The 18,731-nt window shown below is 35.5% G+C and overlaps 3 protein-coding genes across 6 annotated transcripts in view; 2 read left to right on the top strand and 1 right to left on the bottom strand.

Moving 5' to 3' along the window:
* The window catches only part of LOC104710117 (pentatricopeptide repeat-containing protein At2g01860), a 2,939-nt gene extending 1,381 nt beyond the window's left edge, over nucleotides 1–1,558 (bottom strand). Inside the window, exons 1-2 of one of the 4 annotated variants that reach the window (XM_019230416.1) lie at nucleotides 1,451–1,554; nucleotides 297–1,362 (exon numbers count right to left, since the gene is read on the bottom strand). In XM_019230416.1, coding sequence (XP_019085961.1) covers nucleotides 297–1,220 — 924 coding nt within the window. In that variant the 5' untranslated portion in view covers nucleotides 1,221–1,362; nucleotides 1,451–1,554. Of the gene's footprint in view, nucleotides 1–232 lie in introns of all 4 variants that reach the window. The other 3 variants (XM_019230417.1, XM_010426662.2, XM_019230415.1) reach the window with 3 other exon arrangements.
* Nucleotides 8,605–11,611, top strand: LOC104714888. The gene is made up of 10 exons (XM_010432358.2): nucleotides 8,605–9,155; nucleotides 9,258–9,445; nucleotides 9,554–9,694; nucleotides 9,791–9,900; nucleotides 9,994–10,117; nucleotides 10,221–10,350; nucleotides 10,480–10,692; nucleotides 10,774–10,905; nucleotides 11,292–11,366; nucleotides 11,460–11,611. Exons 2-10 carry the CDS (start codon nucleotides 9,305–9,307, stop codon nucleotides 11,609–11,611), a joined length of 1,218 nt encoding a protein of 405 aa, XP_010430660.1. The 5' UTR covers nucleotides 8,605–9,155; nucleotides 9,258–9,304.
* On the top strand, nucleotides 15,860–17,614 carry LOC104710115. The gene is made up of 3 exons (XM_010426659.2): nucleotides 15,860–16,821; nucleotides 16,915–17,117; nucleotides 17,202–17,614. Exons 1-3 carry the CDS (start codon nucleotides 16,683–16,685, stop codon nucleotides 17,607–17,609), a joined length of 750 nt encoding a protein of 249 aa, XP_010424961.1. The 5' UTR covers nucleotides 15,860–16,682; the 3' UTR covers nucleotides 17,610–17,614.

Raw genomic sequence — 18,731 nt, 5'->3', positions numbered from 1 at the left:
GCCACAAATAGTCTAATGACTACTCTATAAGCCGGAAGATCAAGAAGACAGTTTGATTCCTCCATCTCCCAAACCACATTCATCGCCTCCCTGTATTTCTCTTCCGAATACCTGCTATGTATCATCGTAGTGTACATTACAACGCTTGGCTCTCTGTTTGATTCTTTAAACCAGTCAAAGAGAGACTCAACGAGCTCAAACTCTCCCAGTTTCACACAGATCTTCATAATACCTGTGCAATCCTGTTGGCTCAATCTCAAATCTTCTCTTTCTTTCAGTTCCTCGAGAAGAGCAACCACAAGATGGTACTTATCAGGGTTTTTAGCTATTTCAAGAATCATCTTCACGTAGACACTCGAGTCCAGTATACGATTGTTACTCTTCGAGATCAGTATAAGCTTCCGGGCTAGATTCAACCACCCACCTTCAATGCATCCCTTGATCATTGCTTCGATAACGTTCTTGCTAGCCAAACTATTGTCGAACTTAAGCAACTTGAGCTCATGGTGCTTGGCCAAAACCTGAATAGTGGAAGCGAGAATGCGGTTATCAGGGACTAAATGAGAATGCTTTCCAGCCCAATGATATGTCTGCAAAGCTCTCTCAGGCAAACCCATATGACCCAATTCTCGAATGGTCATAGAGAGTGAACCTTTACGCAAGAAGCAAACCCATTTATTGAGAACAAGAGAGACATCTGCATCAGAGGAAGGCAAGCTCTTGATCTCTCTAGCTAAACCGATGAGAAAGCTCGGATCTTTATGAACTTGCTTCGATACAGAAGACAATGCAGATGATCTTATGTTCTTCTTTGGTGTTGGAAGACCCAAAGGTCGTAACTTGTGAGGTTGAGGAAGTGGTAAAGGCCTAACTCGAATCGGTTTACCCGGTTTTTGAGGAATCCTTTTCTGAAAAAGCGACGAAATTGCCTCTATTTCTTCTGGTTCCCATACAACATCTTCTTCCTGATGTTTCACATCATCATCATCATAATCATCATCATCCACAACTGGTTCAATTTTGGGTTTCCTCAGAAACAAATTAACACCAAAATCAGGAGGAAGCTTGGTGCGGCGTGGATTACGGAGATTCTTAGTGAGTTTCTTGGAATGATTCCTTTGACTCGCGTTGACTTTTGTTACTCGTATGTTTCCGATACTACTAGTTCGATGATTCAGGTTGAAGCTAAGTGACGAAGAGACAGGGCATTGCAGAATCATTCCTAAAACACACCCACGAAGTTACGGTTCTCTAATTTAGGCTAATTCAACTCGAATCCAGACTAATCCGCGATAAAATCCTAAGTAATCTAACTCAATAGAATCAGGAACAGCTTAGGGTTTTGAAATCGAACACAAACACCTTTAGAAAAGGAATACAATTTAGGTCTAGATATGAAGAATACGGAAGCACTGTATTAGTCTAAAGAATGTATTGTGATGAAGCTTACCTCCTTTCGAGAATCAATCGAACAGTAAGAGTGAGCTTGAGAAAGAGGAAGAAGAAGAAATAATTATTTTTGTTTGATTTTTAGAAAATCAATTACCCGATCCAGTAAACCGAGTCAGAAATGACCCGAACCGAACTAACCCGGCCCAACTCGAGGGAAAAGGCAAAAAAAAATTAAGTTGATTGCGGATAAGCGTTAAGAATGACCTCAAAACGACACACATGAGAATGAGTTAAGCCAATTTTGTCTATAGTTTTTCACAAGTCTATCCTTTAGATTAGGTAGTTCCAAAATTTGCCAAACCAGACCTATATATGCAAATATATAAATAAATTGTTTGTTTCATAATCCTCTTTTGGTTATTTTTATAATAAATTTGTCGCTAAAATCAAAAATTAAAACTTATGTTTGTAACTGGTCATGGCATCGTATATTGACTTTTTTTGGTTTATATGCAAATAGTTTCATTTTTTAATGAACTAACAAAATGCTAACGTGATAATAATAATAAAAAAAATATAATATCTGAGAATCTATTTTATTTCTTATTATAAAACACATAGATAAAAATATTTTTCATAAGTTTTGCTTATATTTTCATATTTTTTGCTTATCTTTTTCTTAATTTAATTTTTCATATCAAACAATATATGTAAGATATTACGTAGTCGTGAGATTTTTGTGGAAATTTTTCCAAATACTACTAGCTAAACCGATGAGAAAGCTCCAGTAAATTGATTATAAACCAAAGGAAATAATCAAGTTAAAAAATCGATCAACCTTCAAATTTACGTTAAGATTTTTTTTATTCGATACATTTTAAAATCGAATAATTTGATTTGGTAAGTCTTTTCTACAGTGGTCAAATGATAAAGTAAAACAAAGACTTAATTTAGCTAGACAAATATTTATGATCCTTACATTAAAAATGACCATTTTTAGTATTCTTTGAATGTTTTTCTGTAAAAAACCTTTCCTCAAATGGTGCCAGAGTGAATAAGTGTGTTTGTGTACGCGCTAAAGCAAACCCTCAACTAGAAAGTGACGTAATTTAAGAGAGAGAAATGCAAACAAAATATTAATACAAAGTGAATACTAGTTTTTTTTCTTAGTAGAAGAATTTTCTTTTTAAATACAAGGCACACAACACAGCTATACCCCATGGTTTTAAATTATACTAAATAATTAGCTAATTATTACTACTAAAAAGTACTAAATTTCATGCTAGGGTGTTTAATATAAAACTATATCGTATAATATGTTCTGATCATTCACCATGTAATCCAATGTCAAACCCGTTTTTTGTTTTGTTTCTTCTCTTAAATTGGCATTCTTATTATTTCTTTCTGTATCCGATAGTTCATCTTGACCATTTGATTGACAGATGCCACACTTTAATTTATAGTTTTCACCAACTATCTTCAAAATTAGAATTGTTAGGTTTAGTTTAAATACCACTGATTTAAGTCAATGCAATAATATGACTGTAGACTATTAAAAAATATTATGTTGAAGTCCAAAGCAGATATTTATTAGCAAAATTAATTTCCGAAAAGGACTTTTTTTTTTTTTACCAAAATTAATCGTGTGTGAAGTTAGATTCAAAATATCACAATTATCAGTTCAATACTTCTATTTATTGTACTTTAGTTTCACAAATATATTTTTGCTAAGGTCTGAATTCTGATAAGTTATATAGTTTGTTACTTACAAGTTACGACTTGCTTACTAGATAAGCGTCATTAAATAAGTGGTTTAAATATTTAAGAGTAAGCTGACAAAAATAATGATGAGCGATTGAAATCAAAGAGGAAAAATAAACAAACACTAAGAATAATATTGTTGGATAATAGTAAAAGACAGTAAAAAAAACTAAGAATAATATTATTGGATAATTAATTTTTTTTCGTCTATTGGAAAATTATTAAAAAGAATTGAAATAATTATGATGCTAATATGTGGGGTTTTCTTTGCCAAACATATACTATTCTCTAGGACTACTATTCTCCTCGGATGAATTCCATGAGAATACTACCACCATTACCAACCTCGTATTGGTCCCAAGAAAATATAATAGTTTAGTTGATTAATCTTCGGTTGCTCCAAAATATCTTATTCCATTTCTTTCTGAATTCTAAGGTAGCCAGTTCGTAACTTATTAATTTAGTCATTGAGACGACCGAATATTCTAGCTTAACCGAAGATTAATCATCATTTAATAAAAAATGAGAATTTTCATTATTTATTGGCCACACTCCCAGTGTTTAACAGATATGTCAATCACGTAGTACGTAGCAATGTTGCATGAAACAAATGGCGGTGCGTCTGTATGTTCTTTTCCCATTTTTCCTTCTAGCAATACATGTGTGGCATTTTTCAAACAATGAACATTGGACCATATGTGGCATTTCACGTTAAATAGTTTTTATATTATTATCATGGTTTTAATTTTCTTAAATTCTGAAAATGTGTATTCCACCATATTCTTACCAAAAGCATTTAGTATTTATTTTTCAAACTCGATTATTTTGAACAAATAATAGTTAATTAAACTGTTATTTGAAAGAAGATAATTAATTGAATTAGTTTCTACGAATTGAGTGTTGTAAATGCTCTGGAAGACAAATGATTCTAAAAGAGGGAAAGTGCATGGTAAAATAAACTTACGGTCAAGAATGGTAGCTTTTCATACCTCTTACTCAGATTTAACCTTTGATATTTGTCAAATGAGCGTCATTTTCTTGACAGTGAGTCGTGCAGAAGAGGAAAACTAAATTATAGTAAATTCAATAATAAGGAATTTGAAATTTTAAGATTCATAAATGTAGGACATGGTGGTGTGTTTTTCCCTAAAACCATTTTGTTTTGTACGAAAGCAAATATACTCGATGAGAAAGCTCCAGTAAATTGATTATAAACCAAAGGAAATAATCAAGTTTAAAAAATCGATCAACCTTTAAAATCATCCTCCGGCACCTAGTCGAGGTAAAAATCTTCTGAACCGCGTAAAGTCTAACATCTCTATATGATTATAAACCAAAGGTCGTAACTTGTGAGGTTGAGGAAGTGGTAAAGGCCTAACTCGAATCGGTTTACCCGGTTTTTGAGGAATCCTTTTCTGAAAAAGCGACGAAATTGCTTCTATTTCTTCTGGTTCCCATACAACATCTTCTTCTTGATGTTGCACATCATCATCATCATCAACCAAAACTGGTTCAATTTTGGGTTTCCTCAGAAACAAATTAACACCAAAATCAAGAGGAAGCTTGGTGCGGCGTGGATTACGGAGATTCTTAGTGAGTTTCTTAGAATGATTCCTTTGACTCGCGTTGACTCTTGTTACTCGTATGTTTCCGATACTACTAGTTCGATGATTCAGGTTGAAGCTAAGTGACGAAGAGACAGGAGGACATTGACTTTTTGGTCAAATAAATTGTAACTGGTCATGGCATCGTATATTGACTTTTTTTTGTTTATATGCAAATAATTTTGCCTAAACACTAACGTGATAATAATTAAAAAAAATATAATATATGAGAATCTATTTTATTTCTTATTATAAAACACATAGATAAAAATATTTTACATAAGTTTTGCTTATTTTTTTCTTAATTTAATTTTTCATATCAAACAATATATGTAAGATATTACGTAGTCGTGAAATTTTTGTGGAAAATTTTCCAAATGCTACTCCCACGAAGAACAAGATAAATAGAAAAAAATGAAAAATATCGTTTTGAAGATTCCTTTGATTGGTACGTTTCAATAATTCAATAAAATTTTGATTTTTAGTTGTGTATTTGTTAAAAGACATGAGATTCATTATTTTACAAATAATGTTAAAAAAAGATTCATATTGTTTTGCTATATAGTCTTTAGTGTAGTTATAACAGACTAATTCTTTTGGGACTGTTGATGTAGGGATGTTGTACTAGCACTTGAACATTTTTATGGACTGTATATAATCCACAGATATTTAATGCCACAAAGCTAACTACGGCAAGGAAACCAATAAAGTACACATGTTCGCTTTTAGAATTCTGATGTTCTACATTATTACTCGGGGTGAGCATCCATCTTCATGTGGAAAGACTGCCACTATTGAAGAAAACATCAGGAACAACCGATCTCAGACTATCCATAAGCCGCTGACTTGATCCCACTTTTGGTGGACTTAAATCCTGTTGAACGGTAGGTATTACAATCTTGTTAAGTTCTGATCCTTGAAACTATATATCCACTTACTTCTTAAATTCTGATTTAAACTATTTGCTAATACATACTTCTTTTTACGTAGCCCCAGCGCAAGTGATGTTCTAAAGCATCCAATTTTCTAGGATTCTCAACTGAAGCTTAAGTTTATAACAGAGGTCAGTGACCATGCTTATAGTCATTTCAATCTGCAAATCGGTCTCGAGAATAGATTTGTAAAGGTTATAGGAGTAGGAGTTCCAAGTTGGGAAACTAGGCTAGATGCTGACTTCTTCAATGACATCAATGCAAAAGTGAAAGTGAAAGTGAACCCGAAAACCTCAATATCAAGTATTATTTTGTCATTGTGTATTCGTATACCTTACTTATATATGTAAGCAACACAAATCGTTTGAACAATTCTCCAATGAATTCCCACCTTTCGAAAAAGTCGAGGCTAGAATCTCAAGCTTTTCTCTTTAGAAATAACATGCAACAAAGATCCATTAGATCTTTTGTCAACTTGACTTTGGTTTTTGTGAAACTAAAAATCGGATGAAGATCGGATTGCTTTTTATTATTATTATTAGTTGCATTATTTGTTCTACTTTTAGAAGTAGAGTTTTAAAATAGAGTTTTGAAGAAGTCCATGTTTAGATTTTGAACGAACATTCAATGAATTCACACTTTAATTGGAAAAGTCCATGTATCTTTAGATGATTTTATGGATTTAGTCAATCTTGTCTTTGGTGATCCTTTTGTTTTGCAATTAAAAGCATTCAATGTGTGTTTAAGTTAAAATTTATTTAACCATTTCAGAGATCTTAAGGTGAAGCTGAATGAATGAAGAAATTACATCATTTGAGTGTTATTCAGTTACGAAATTTTATTTTTTGGTTGTTGAAAACAACATGGTTAGAAGTTCAAACTGGGATTATCTTTATGTCGATGGAGCCATTATCATATGAATATTAAAAGTTATTGAATTAATAAGGAAAATATTTGCAATTAATAAAGAAAAGATTTGCAATTTAATTGCAATTATTATTTATTATAATCATATAGTAAAAAGAAATGTATACAGATGAAAGTATAAAAAGGTTTAATGTGTTAAAATTAGTGATTAACATAATATAAGAAAAATAAGATAATCAAAATAAAATTAATGTAATTTTCTTAAGTTTTTCAATCGGTGAATGATTTGATAGTTTATTTAATATTATGTTATTATATAAACTTTGGTTTTCAAAGTTAGTAACTCATGTGATCGTGAGATGTGTCAGTTTTAACAATTAAAGATTTTGCCATGTGTTATACAAAAACTTTGTTTTAACATATTTTTAAAATATAAGAAATTTAAAATTCTTTAAAAATTAATAAATATAAATGATAGTTCATATATATATATATATAAATAATACTAATTATAATTTTAAATTACTAATTCTAGAAAAAAAAATTAAGAAAATTATACGATTAATTACTATAATACCATAAATAGATAAATTATACTGTTAATTATTAACCTAAAAGAAAAAAGAATTTAGATACTTACCTTTACATAAACAAATAATTTTTCTCATAGTAATGTCTTTGAATTTTTGATTAATTTATGATAATATTAGTATAGTTTTATTTAAAATTAGTTGGAAAAATAGTAAAACTATTATGTATGAGACTACAAGATATGAAACGAATATATTTAAGATATTGTTATTTTTTCAAATATGAGATATTCTTCGCCGAATCATATCCACAGAATTTGATCTAGCAATAATGGAATTTCTATTCTGTTTACTATTCACTTTTTTTTCCTTTGAGAATTATGTTTTATTAATTTTTAGTTTTTTTTAAAAAAAATATTAAGTAATATATAAATTTGATACAATGCACATTTTTTTATATGAAAATTATAAATGTAACTCATTGGGATTGAGTGCATAGAATTAAAATCTAATTTTATTATCATGTAATATACAAAGAAATTGTATTGCAAGATGAAGTGTGTGAGCTCTAAATCTGGTTTTAAAAAAATAAATGAAATAAAATTAATATTTTGAATACAACATATAATTTCACATATTTTTCTTATATCCACATTAATATGTGGGCCTAATCTAGTGGATTTTAAATGTTTACATTTTAATCGCCATTAATTGTATAATTACCCTTACTAACCTTAATGTATGTTATGTTTTTATTTTTTTGCCTTTTGTGGGAGATATATTAGTGTAGTTTGAATTTCTGGTCTACTTTTTGTAGTTTACACAAATTTAATCACATAACTGTTATATAGTATTTATTATAGAAAAGTTATTATTTGTCAAAGTACATAGATATATTTTTACTTTACTTTAGTCTGGTTTTGTGTATTATTTTAATACTATTATACTTAAGTATGTGAAAAGCATAGGGATTAAGTTAATTGTTAAAGTATTTTTTAAGATGTAGATGATTAATTAGTTCTTCACTGATTTTAAACTATAATATAAAACCTTCAGCTTTGAAACTTAAATATTGTTCAAGTTGCCATTAGTTGGTGTTCTTATATATACAATCACTATCAACATATATTTGTCATTTGTATTTTATTTGTATTATATTTATATTTTACTAATATGATTCTTATGTAGTATATTTTTTAAAGTTGTAAATGATTTAATTATATTTTGAGTTATAATTTTAAACCTTCTTTTTTTTGGAAAAATATTGATACGACATATAATGATTAATATACTTGGTTGATATTATTATATTTTTAAAAGTCGTAAAGTTGTTAATATACAATACTAGTAGGATACTGGTGTTCATGTTAATAGCATTGTTAAATCCATAATTCTAAAGAAAAATATGTCAAAAAAGAATAATACATAAATTAAAACTAATAATTACTTAAAAAAGTAAGTATTTGTATATATGTAATTCAAATATTCAATTGGGCAGAGAGAAAATTAGCGAGAAACTCTACTAAAATCTCTTTAGGTCTCCCCCTTGTTTTTCACGGCGGAGAGATAATTAGCGCGAGAAACTCTACTAAAGAAAAGAAAAAAAAAAAAAAGGGGGGTAATGATGGATGCGATAGAAGAATCTGTGGAGTACCATGATGCAAACGACGGTAATATGTTCCGTTTACTCGAGGACGAAGACCATGGATGTAGTAACCAAGTCGTGCCCCAGAAGAAGAAGAAGAAGCTCAGTGGAAACCTAGCTGATTGGGAAGTGTCTTTTGCGAATGTTGCGGCAAAGATGGGTCCTTCAGATCTTGCGGATTTCCTCGACAAAGTTCCGGTACGTTCGTGCAATCCATCCTCTCATCTTCTAAAATCAATCAAAATTTCCCAATTTTTTGGTTTGGTTTGGTTTGGTTTCCCAATATATTTTATAGGACGAGTATCCGCCTGTGCCCATGTTTCGGCTAACTAGATTTCTCGATTACTATGACGATGCACTTTCCGGAGTATCATGTCCATGGTGTAAGATGTTCAAGGACTCTAATTTGGCCAGCCTGATCGATGTATGTTGTGAGCTTTTTTTTTACCTTTCTGTCTGTCTGTGTGGTCAATCAATCAATCAATATTGGCTTCTTACCTAGGTTAGATTTATCATCGTGAAACAGGTTCCGTTATGTCATATTCCTGAACCTGTCCTCCGAACATCAGTCGAATGGCTCAACCAACAAGTTCAAATAGTGTTCTCAGTGACTTTATAATGTTGACATTTCATTATATATTCTCTTATTTGGTTACACCAGCAAAAGACTATGTTCCCGAGGGTAGCCTGTTATTCATAATGGGCGAGACTAAGGTAAACAAAAACAAAAAACAACCATGTCGCTTTCGCTAATGTCTGTCTGTGTGATTGGAAATATTGTTTTCACTAATTTTTTTCATTATTTGTTTGTTTTACGATTAGTTGGCAATGTTTGTTACAACAGCAATGATTTTGCGTAGCAAACCTCACCTCTTAGTTGAGGTTTTGCCCTCTCTGAGGAGGTATGCGCCTTTCTATCAAGTACAGGGCCAGATTCCGCTTACTCTTTGGTTCATTACTCAGGTTCGTATCTCTGTGTGTACTCAGGACCGACCAAGTGTGTTGGATTTTTCTTTTTGTATAGCTCTAATATTCAACTGTAAAAATGATGTGGGACAGGCCTCTAAAGATGATTTATCTCTAGGCTTGCTTTCATGGGGTCATAACTTGTTACCTCTAATCGACAGCTATCCTCAGTCAACAGATGCCATCCTCGACTTTGTCGAGAAGTGAGTCCAAAGTTTTGTTTTCTTTTGACTCTCCTTTTGCTATATTATATACAAAATCATCTGAGATTTCATGCAATGCAATTTCCTTTTCAGGATTTTGGCCAAACCAGATGATCAGGCCAGTTTTTTAAAAGCTCCTCTCTGGGAGGGAGAGCGGCTTATTCCACCTCTTTCATTTGAGATCTTGCTTCGGCTTACATTCCCTGCTTCACCCGAGGTACGTTTTACTGTTTTGCAACTTACAAAACAATAAAACCTTACTTAATGCGTGTCTGTCGATTCTGATCACGAGTGTTGTCTTTAATTTTGTGTGCACACAGCCTACTACAAGTAGGTTTAAGGCAATTTACCCCTTTCTGAAACAATTGGCTTTTGTCCGTACAACAAGCAATAGCCGGGCAATAATAGAAGAAAATATATTCACTGTTTCCTTGAGATTATCTGGAGAAGGTAGGTATTTTGTAACAAAACCAAACCTTGAATCCTTGTTGAGTTTTTTTTTCTGCTTCCCTCTCTCTCTCTCTCTCTCTTCACCAAATAGAGTTCTCTACTTCTAATCTCTTGTTATCTTTGTTGCAGGAAATACTGCTTTAGCCGAGGAAGCTAGATCAATCGCTCTCTGGTCTCTGACCGTTGACAAGGATTGCTGGGATATCTGGGAGAATCTCTGCGATAGAAATGTGAAAGTGAGTCTTGATATTCTTAAAACACTTGTAGGGAAATTCAAGGACGGTGAACTCGAGGCAATGAATGAACAGATATTCAATTTTTTGTTTTACTTAGCTGCACGAGGTATTTTGTAACAACAATCCAAACCTTGAGTCCTTACTTTCTGCTTCCAAATAGAGTTCTAATACGTTAACTTTGTTGCAGGAAATTTACCCCAGCAAGCTACCGCTATCTGGTCTCTGAACATAATCGTTGATTGCTGGAAGCAGAGGGGCAATATCTCTGTGGATAATCTAAAAGCTTGTGTTCGTCTTCTTGAAAATCATATCGAGAGATGTACGGAGCATGTTATGAGCCAAAGCCTTGGCCTTAGCTCTAGTAGTAGCCCCCGTAGTTTATGCTTAAGAACTAAGAGAACAAAAGAGAACAAAGAGATTGAAGCTTAACTTCCTTTAACCCAAGTCTCTTGCTTAGAGAATTAGGTTAATTGTTTGGAAGATGATTTCTTATTGATCATTGAGTCTCCTTATATAGGTAAACCCTTACAACCGACGTATGCTAGAAAAAGTAAAAATACCAAAACCTTAGTTCAATTAGAAAAGGCAATAGCTAAATAACCGACTAAGAAGAGGCTTTGGGCTTCCTCCTATGATACGTAATGCCATATCTCGTATCAGAGCATTCCTTGGATGGATCACCATCAGCGAGTTATTCGTTTGCAGGTTCACCAGGAAGCAAGGCAAGGAAACAAATCACTCGAAAGATATTTACTCTCTCTTTGAAATTAGCTGGAGAAGGTACGTATTTTACTAACAACCCAAAACCTTGAGTCCTTGAGTTTTTTCGAAACTTCTCCAAATAGAGTTCTAAATAGAGTTCTAATGTGTTAGGCGAGGAAGCTGCTACATCAANTTACTCCCTTCCTCGATTAGGAGCTTGTCCCCAAGCTCCAACTCTGGATATGCTTCATACAATTTGGATGCCTCCTCCCAGGTTGAATCTTCTACAGCGTCAGCAGTCCATTGAACCAGTACCTGTCTAGAACCTCCACGCATCCTAGCTTTTAGGAGTTTTAAGGGCGTTGGCGGAGCCACCCGGCCATGTAACACCGGCGGTAACTCAGGCTTATCACTAGGCAGAGTACCCTTATGTTTCTTAAGCAAAGAAACATGGAAGACATTGTGAATTTTTGTTCCTTCCGGCAGTTGCAACCGATAAGAGACTGAGCCAATTCGATCCAGCACTTGAAATGGCCCATAATACTTTGGAGACAACTTAGTAAATGCTTTCTTAGCCACCGTTAACTGTCTATACGGTTGAATACGGAGCCAAACCCAGTCTCCAACAGTGAACTCCACAAGTCTATGACCATTGTCATAAGTAAGTTTCATGCGTTGTTGGGCTTCCAAGAGTCTTTCACGTGCGACAGCTAAAAACTCGTCACGCTGTTCCAATGCTACATCAACCGCGTCGACCCTAGAGCTACCAGCCGTATAATCCAATAGGCGAGGTGGTTCCCGTCCATATACCACTCGAAATGGCGTGGCTTTAAGCCCTGTATGGAACGAAGTGTTATAGCAATATTCAACCCAAGGAAGCAAGGAGAGCCACTGTCGGGGCGAGTCGCCAGTTAGGCATCGAAGATACATTTCCAACGTACGGTTAACGATTTCAGTTTGCCCGTCAGATTGAGGCCGATAAGCTGTAGTAAAACAGAGGTCTGTACCCAACAATCTGAACAACTCTCTCCAAAACAGACTCCGGAAAATTTTATCCCGATCTGTAACTATGGTTTCTGGGATCCCATGGAGCCTAACAATATCCCGAAAAAAAACTTGTGCCACGGAGCCTGCAGAGTAAGGATGACTTAGGGGTATAAAATGGGCATATTTCGAAAACCGATCAACCACAACCAAAATAACTGTTTTTCCTGACACACTTGGCAAAGCTTCAACAAAATCCATGGAAATATCAGACCAGATTTGTGTTGGAACTGGAAGTGGTTGAAGCAAACCTGCTGGTTGTAATGCTTCCCATTTATTTTTCTGGCAAACCTGACAGTTGCCAATAAAATCCTGAATAGTCTTCTTCCATCCTTTCCAATAAAAGTCTCGGCGAATCCGGTCCATTGTTTTCTGAACTCCCTCATGGCCAAAATTGTGAAAACCAGACACCACTTCCTGAACTAAGTCTGAATCAAACGACATGTAAGCACGACCTTTATGAAAAATCAACCCGTCACGCACTTCCCACAAATCTGACATCTCCCCGCGAATAACCTTATCCCTTAACTCTGCGAGAGATGCAACATGTTCGACTTCAGCTTTTAATCTTGCAAACAACCCTTTAGAAGACCCGGATAGCGCATAAACAGCACATCCATCTTCAGGAGCCTCCTCGCCGCGTCGGGAAAGGGCATCTGCCACCTTATTTGTCTGTCCGGACCGGAACTCAACACGAAAGTCAAAACCCAACAATTTGCTAACCCAATGAATTTGCGGCATTGTGGACAATCGTTGTTCCAGAATAAACTTAAGGCTGTAGTGATCCGTTCTAATCAAAAAACGATGCCCCCACAGATAAGGCCTCCAATGAATTACCGCCTTAGATAACCCAATCAATTCACGTTCGTAAGCCGCAAGCTTGAAATGCCTGTCGGCCAGTTTCCGGCTGAAAAACGCGATTGGATGGTCTTGTTGTTGTAAGACTGCACCAATTCCACTCCCTGACGCATCACACTCAACCACAAATTCGTTAGAAAAATTTGGAAGAGCTAGCACTGGTGACTCTGATAAGGCCTTTTTTAGGGACATAAATGCTGTGTCAGCCGTGTCATTCCACAAGAACCCATTGCGACGAAGCAAACTGGTTAGAGGAGAAGCAATTATGCCGTAATCTTTTATAAACTTGCGGTAATAACCAGATAATCCTAAGAATCCCCGAACTGCTCGAACGGAAGTAGGGGTAGGCCAATCCTTAATAGCCGTAATTTTTGCTTCATCTACTTTCACACCATCCCCTGAAATGACGTGTCCTAGATAACCCACCTCTTTTTGCCCAAACGAACACTTTGCTCTTTTCAACAACAACTGATGTTCTCTTAACAACTCAAAGACCCGTCGCACATGATGTACATGCTCCTCGAACGTCATGCTATAAATGAGAATGTCATAAAAAAAACAAGCACAAATTTCCGGAGTTCACCTTGAAACACGGAATTCATAAGGCTCTGAAATGTGGACGGTGCATTAGAGAGTCCGAAGGGCATGACTAAGAACTCATAGTGACCATGGTGAGTCCTAAAAGCTGTTTTCTCCACGTCTTCAAGGAACATTCGGACCTGATGGTACCCCGATGCAAGATCTAGCTTGGTATAATAGCGAGCTCCGTGTAGTTCATCCAGAAGCTCATCCACCACAGGAATGGGGAACTTGTCCTTGATAGTGACCTTGTTGAGGTCTCTATAGTCAACACAAAAACGCCATGACTGATCGGGTTTCTTTACTAGCAAAACCGGTGAAGAAAAAGGTGATGTGCTTGGACGAATGACACCATTCCGGAGCATCGAAGCACACTGTCGCTCGATCTCATCTTTTAGCAGATGTGGATAACGATACGGCCTTACCGCGACAGGATTCGCACCTTGAATGAGACGGATTCGATGATCACATTGTCTTTGTGGCGGTAACCCCGTCGGAACTGCAAACAAGTCCTGAAACTCCCCTAGCAATTTATCAAGCTCGCCAAACATGGTCTTAGCACCCAATGTTGGCACTGTTTTACACCGCACCACCTGATGTGGTACTCCATTAGTGGTAAATATTTCTTCTTCTTCATTGTCAAACCAGTTGTCTAACGCTTCTTCCTCATTGCCAATGGCATGTAACGTAACTCCTTGGCCCAACTTGTCCGGAACTTCCCTGTGCCACTTAATGAGATTATCTTCATGTTGAAATTCAATGGTACGGGCTGGACCATCCCATATGACACGCCCAAGCGCATTGAGCCAACGAATACCAAGCACTACATCAAATCTGCCGAGAGGGATTGCAAAACAATCAGTGATGAAATGATGTCCTTGTACCACCATAGGAAGTCCCTTACAAAATCCATCAACTGGACATTTTCCTCCATCGGCTAAAGACACCATTCGACCTGGTCTGCGTTGTATGGGAATGCCCAGTTCTTCTGCAACACTGCTTTTGATAAAGTTATGTGTGCTTCCTGTATCCAATAACACCCATCCCGTACCCTTAGCAATTTCCGCATTCACCTGAAAGGTGCTCCCATTTTTTTCACCCTTCATGGCATGAAGAGAAACCTCCATCTCCCCCTCATCATCTGAGTCATCTACAGGGTCGTCGTCGTCAATGGTCTTTATGTGGAATAAAATCGGTTGGCATTTTGGCCTGGAGTAAACACCTCATCACAATTAAAGCAAAGTCCTTTTTCCCTTCTTTCCGCCATCTCCGAGTTAGTTAATTTTTTGTAAATTTTCTTTTTTGGCAATGGTCCTTGTCCTTCCTGTTTCGGACCCAGCGTTTCTCCCTCCTTAACACCAGTGAATCCACGAGTTCCCATTGTAGTAGGCCGAACTGTTGGTGTCACAAGGCGTGACGGAGGAGCCAAATGCCCGCCAAACGTTCGGGTCCGCTTATCCCATTCAATTTTATACTCATTGTCCCTTGCATATTCCATGGCTTCAAAGATTGTTTCAGGGCGAAGGTATTCAACCTCTTTCCGTAAACTATCCGTCAACCCGGCACAAAACTGCCAAAGCTGTTGATCGCCTGCCAAACGTGTTTGTCGGCCCAAACATTCCTCAAACCGGCTACAGTACTCATCGACCGTGCCTGTGTGTCGAAGATTACACAACTCTCCCACTGGATTGACAGAATCTGCCTTACCAAACCTACTCTTACAGGCACGTTTGAACTCAGCCCATCCTATTCGATATACAACTAACCGCCTCAGGTTTTGATGCCAATGATAGGCTTGCCCTGTTAGCACAAAGGTAGCCTGCCTCACCATAGCATCCTCATTGTAAATCCTTTGATCCTCAAAATAATCCTCACACTTTTGCAACCATTCCACAGCGTTGGTAGTGCCATCATATGGTGGAAACTCCATCTTTGAAGGTGCTACTGTATAAGCAAAAGAACCGGATCTGTCTCCCAAACCCTTTTTTTGCCCAGATTCTCCCCTAACTCCACGCTCCTCTAGTTCAGGTTGGTCTCTGGTAGTGTAGTTAGGACAGGGATCTCCATATTCAGCGCCAATCTGACGCACATGTCAGTCTCCTCTCCCGTCAGCCTTGCGGTGTCCCTGTTCTTCTCCCATAGTACGTCGTGTCCATGGACCCGCCGTGTAGGATTGTTGCTGTCCATGGTTCACAACTTTTTTTGACGTGGAACTGACTCCTTCCTTCCCCTTCTCTTCGTGAATGGTTGTGGTCAGCTTATCATCCTTCACAGGCTTAGGCGATGACTGTTCCACCAATCCTGCACTTGATTCTTCATGTTCCTTGCGAACAGAATCTTCCCTGGCATGATTCTGCTCCCGCAACTCTTCTTGAGAGGCCACCGTGTTAGCTATCGCTGCTTGCTGAATCGTGACAGCTTTCTGGAGAGACCCTAAAGTCTCACCCATCGGTTCAAGCCTCTCGTAGATATCCCTCTTCATATCATCCATCTTTGTGTTTAGGTTCCTGTTCAAATCCTCCATCTGCGAACTCAACTTCGCGAATTGTGCAGCAAACGAATTGTTTTCTCCCATTGAATCAGTCGGCTCTGATACCAAATTGTTATGAGCCAAAGCCTTGGCCTTAGCTCTAGTAGTAGCCCCCGTAGTTTATGCTTAAGAACTAAGAGAACAAAAGAGAACAAAGAGATTGAAGCTTAACTTCCTTTAACCCAAGTCTCTTGCTTAGAGAATTAGGTTAATTGTTTGGAAGATGATTTCTTATTGATCATTGAGTCTCCTTATATAGGTAAACCCTTACAACCGACGTATGCTAGAAAAAGTAAAAATACCAAAACCTTAGTTCAATTAGAAAAGGCAATAGCTAAATAACCGACTAAGAAGAGGCTTTGGGCTTCCTCCTATGATACGTAATGCCATATCTCGTATCAGAGCATTCCTTGGATGGATCACCATCAGCGAGTTATTCGTTTGCAGGTTCACCAGGAAGCAAGGCAAGGAAACAAATCACTCGAAAGATATTTACTCTCTCTTTGAAATTAGCTGGAGAAGGTACGTATTTTACTAACAACCCAAAACCTTGAGTCCTTGAGTTTTTTCGAAACTTCTCCAAATAGAGTTCTAAATAGAGTTCTAATGTGTTAGGCGAGGAAGCTGCTACATCAATCGCTTCTTGGTGTCTGTCCGAAAATGTTGATTGCTGGAAAAACTGGGACAATCTCTATCAGGAGAATCCAGAAGCTAGTGTTGCTCTTCTTAAAAAGCTTTTAGAAGAATGGAAGGATCTAGTATTATTGCCTAGTGATGCTCTCGCTCTTGGTCAAACTATGAAGAGCTTCATGCTACGGGTAAACTGCTCCTTTGCTCTTCTGAGCTCACCCTCCTCCACTCAGTTGTCATTTCATCTCTGACCTAACCTGTGATGTTTTTAGAACAAAAATGCCATCACTGGAGGACGAGCCAAAGCTTCTCTTTACAAAGAAGCTGACAAGTCCTGCAAAGTGATCTCGTCGAGACTATCAGCTTCTCTTTACAAAGAAGATGACAAGTCCTGCAAAGTGATCTCGTCTATTGTATCAGCTTCTCTTTACAAAGAAGCTGACAAGTCCTGCAAAGTGATCTCGTCGAGACTATCTCGTGTAAGAAGCACCCTCAAAGCTACAACCATTTCTGCTATGGTTCTAGTTGCTGTTGTGATTCTTCTAGCCGCTGGTGGACATGACCTATTTGCGCATTCGGTTTTTTGGTTTGGTTTAGGTTGGGGTTTTTCGGTGTACGGTTGTTCGGTTTTACAAAAATTGAAATCATATTTGCTAACATATAATCCGGTCAACTTTTAATGTGAAATAACACCTTCAAAAATCCGGTCAACTTTTTTTTTTCCTTGTTAACAACATATATGGGAAGGAAAAGTAACACAAATCTTCATCATCCCATATTGGAAGTGGAGGGTTCAAGACCACCATCACATAACTTTTGTTCTTCATTTCTTTATCATACTTGAAAATTTGATTAGTGTCTGGTGAATAATCCTATAAGTTAATACACATTTGAGAAACATACAAAGTGAAATCCATTAATATTTTGTTTTCTCCAATCTAATTTAAATGTGAACCAGTTAAACTATTAATAAAATGTTCTTTAATTAAATAATCTATTACGAATGTTCTTAAAACGTAAAGTCTTCCGGAGATCAGAACTTCACAATTATTACATTATTTTTTCTCTTGCTGTTATTTTATTTATTTTTAACTCTTGTTCACATAACATACAGACTTAGGTCTTGACTGGAAAAACATATGAAGAAGCTTTTCTAATTTTATCATCCAATCAACATTTATTAAGAGAGCATATAAAGGAGCATTTAGAAGCTGCAGATGTTCTCATATGCTCTCTTCCTGTATGCTCTCATTTGAAGCATTTCCCAAGCTTTTAAATCTAAAATATTAATATATATTAAAATAATATTAAATAATTAATTAATTTTGTAAAAATAGAAAATTATGATTTCATAAAAGATAAATTTATTTGTTATAAGATAATATATATGAGAAACTACTTAATGTTATTATTTAAAATAATATAATAATTTATTTAATACATTAAAATAGTAATGTGGATATAATTTATAATATATATTATTGTTTTATATTAGTTTAATGTGTTCTATTATATATATTTTAAAAAGTTATTAAAATTAAAATGTAAATATAGATATAAAATTTTATAAATATTATAATATATATATATATATATATATTAATTGTTTGTAATTAATGTGTTACATTATAAATATATAATTATAAATTATTAAATTACACATTTATATATAACAATTTATAAAATTTATTAAATGTAAGATATATTTTTAAAAAAATTATTTAGCAATGAGTGATAATTAATTTTTTTAATGAAACACATTTAAATTATATTTTTTTAATTAATATCATATATTAAATATA

Source organism: Camelina sativa, chromosome 9, assembly GCF_000633955.1.
Source record: "Camelina sativa cultivar DH55 chromosome 9, Cs, whole genome shotgun sequence".
Classification (NCBI taxonomy): domain Eukaryota; kingdom Viridiplantae; phylum Streptophyta; class Magnoliopsida; order Brassicales; family Brassicaceae; genus Camelina; species Camelina sativa.
The sequence above is the reverse complement of the archived record's forward strand: the minus strand, read 5'-3'. Positions and strand labels throughout refer to the sequence as shown.

What these genes read in the sequence shown, in the direction of transcription:
- LOC104710115 (XM_010426659.2), top strand. Translation starts at nt 16,683, where the DNA reads ATGCCATATCTCGTATCAGAGCATTCCTTGGATGGATCACCATCAGCG. An exon ending in TTTGAAATTAGCTGGAGAAG is followed by an intron (nt 16,822 to 16,914) that starts GTACGTATTTTA and finishes CTAATGTGTTAG; the next exon opens with GCGAGGAAGCTGCTACATCA. An exon ending in TGAAGAGCTTCATGCTACGG is followed by an intron (nt 17,118 to 17,201) that starts GTAAACTGCTCC and finishes TGATGTTTTTAG; the next exon opens with AACAAAAATGCCATCACTGG.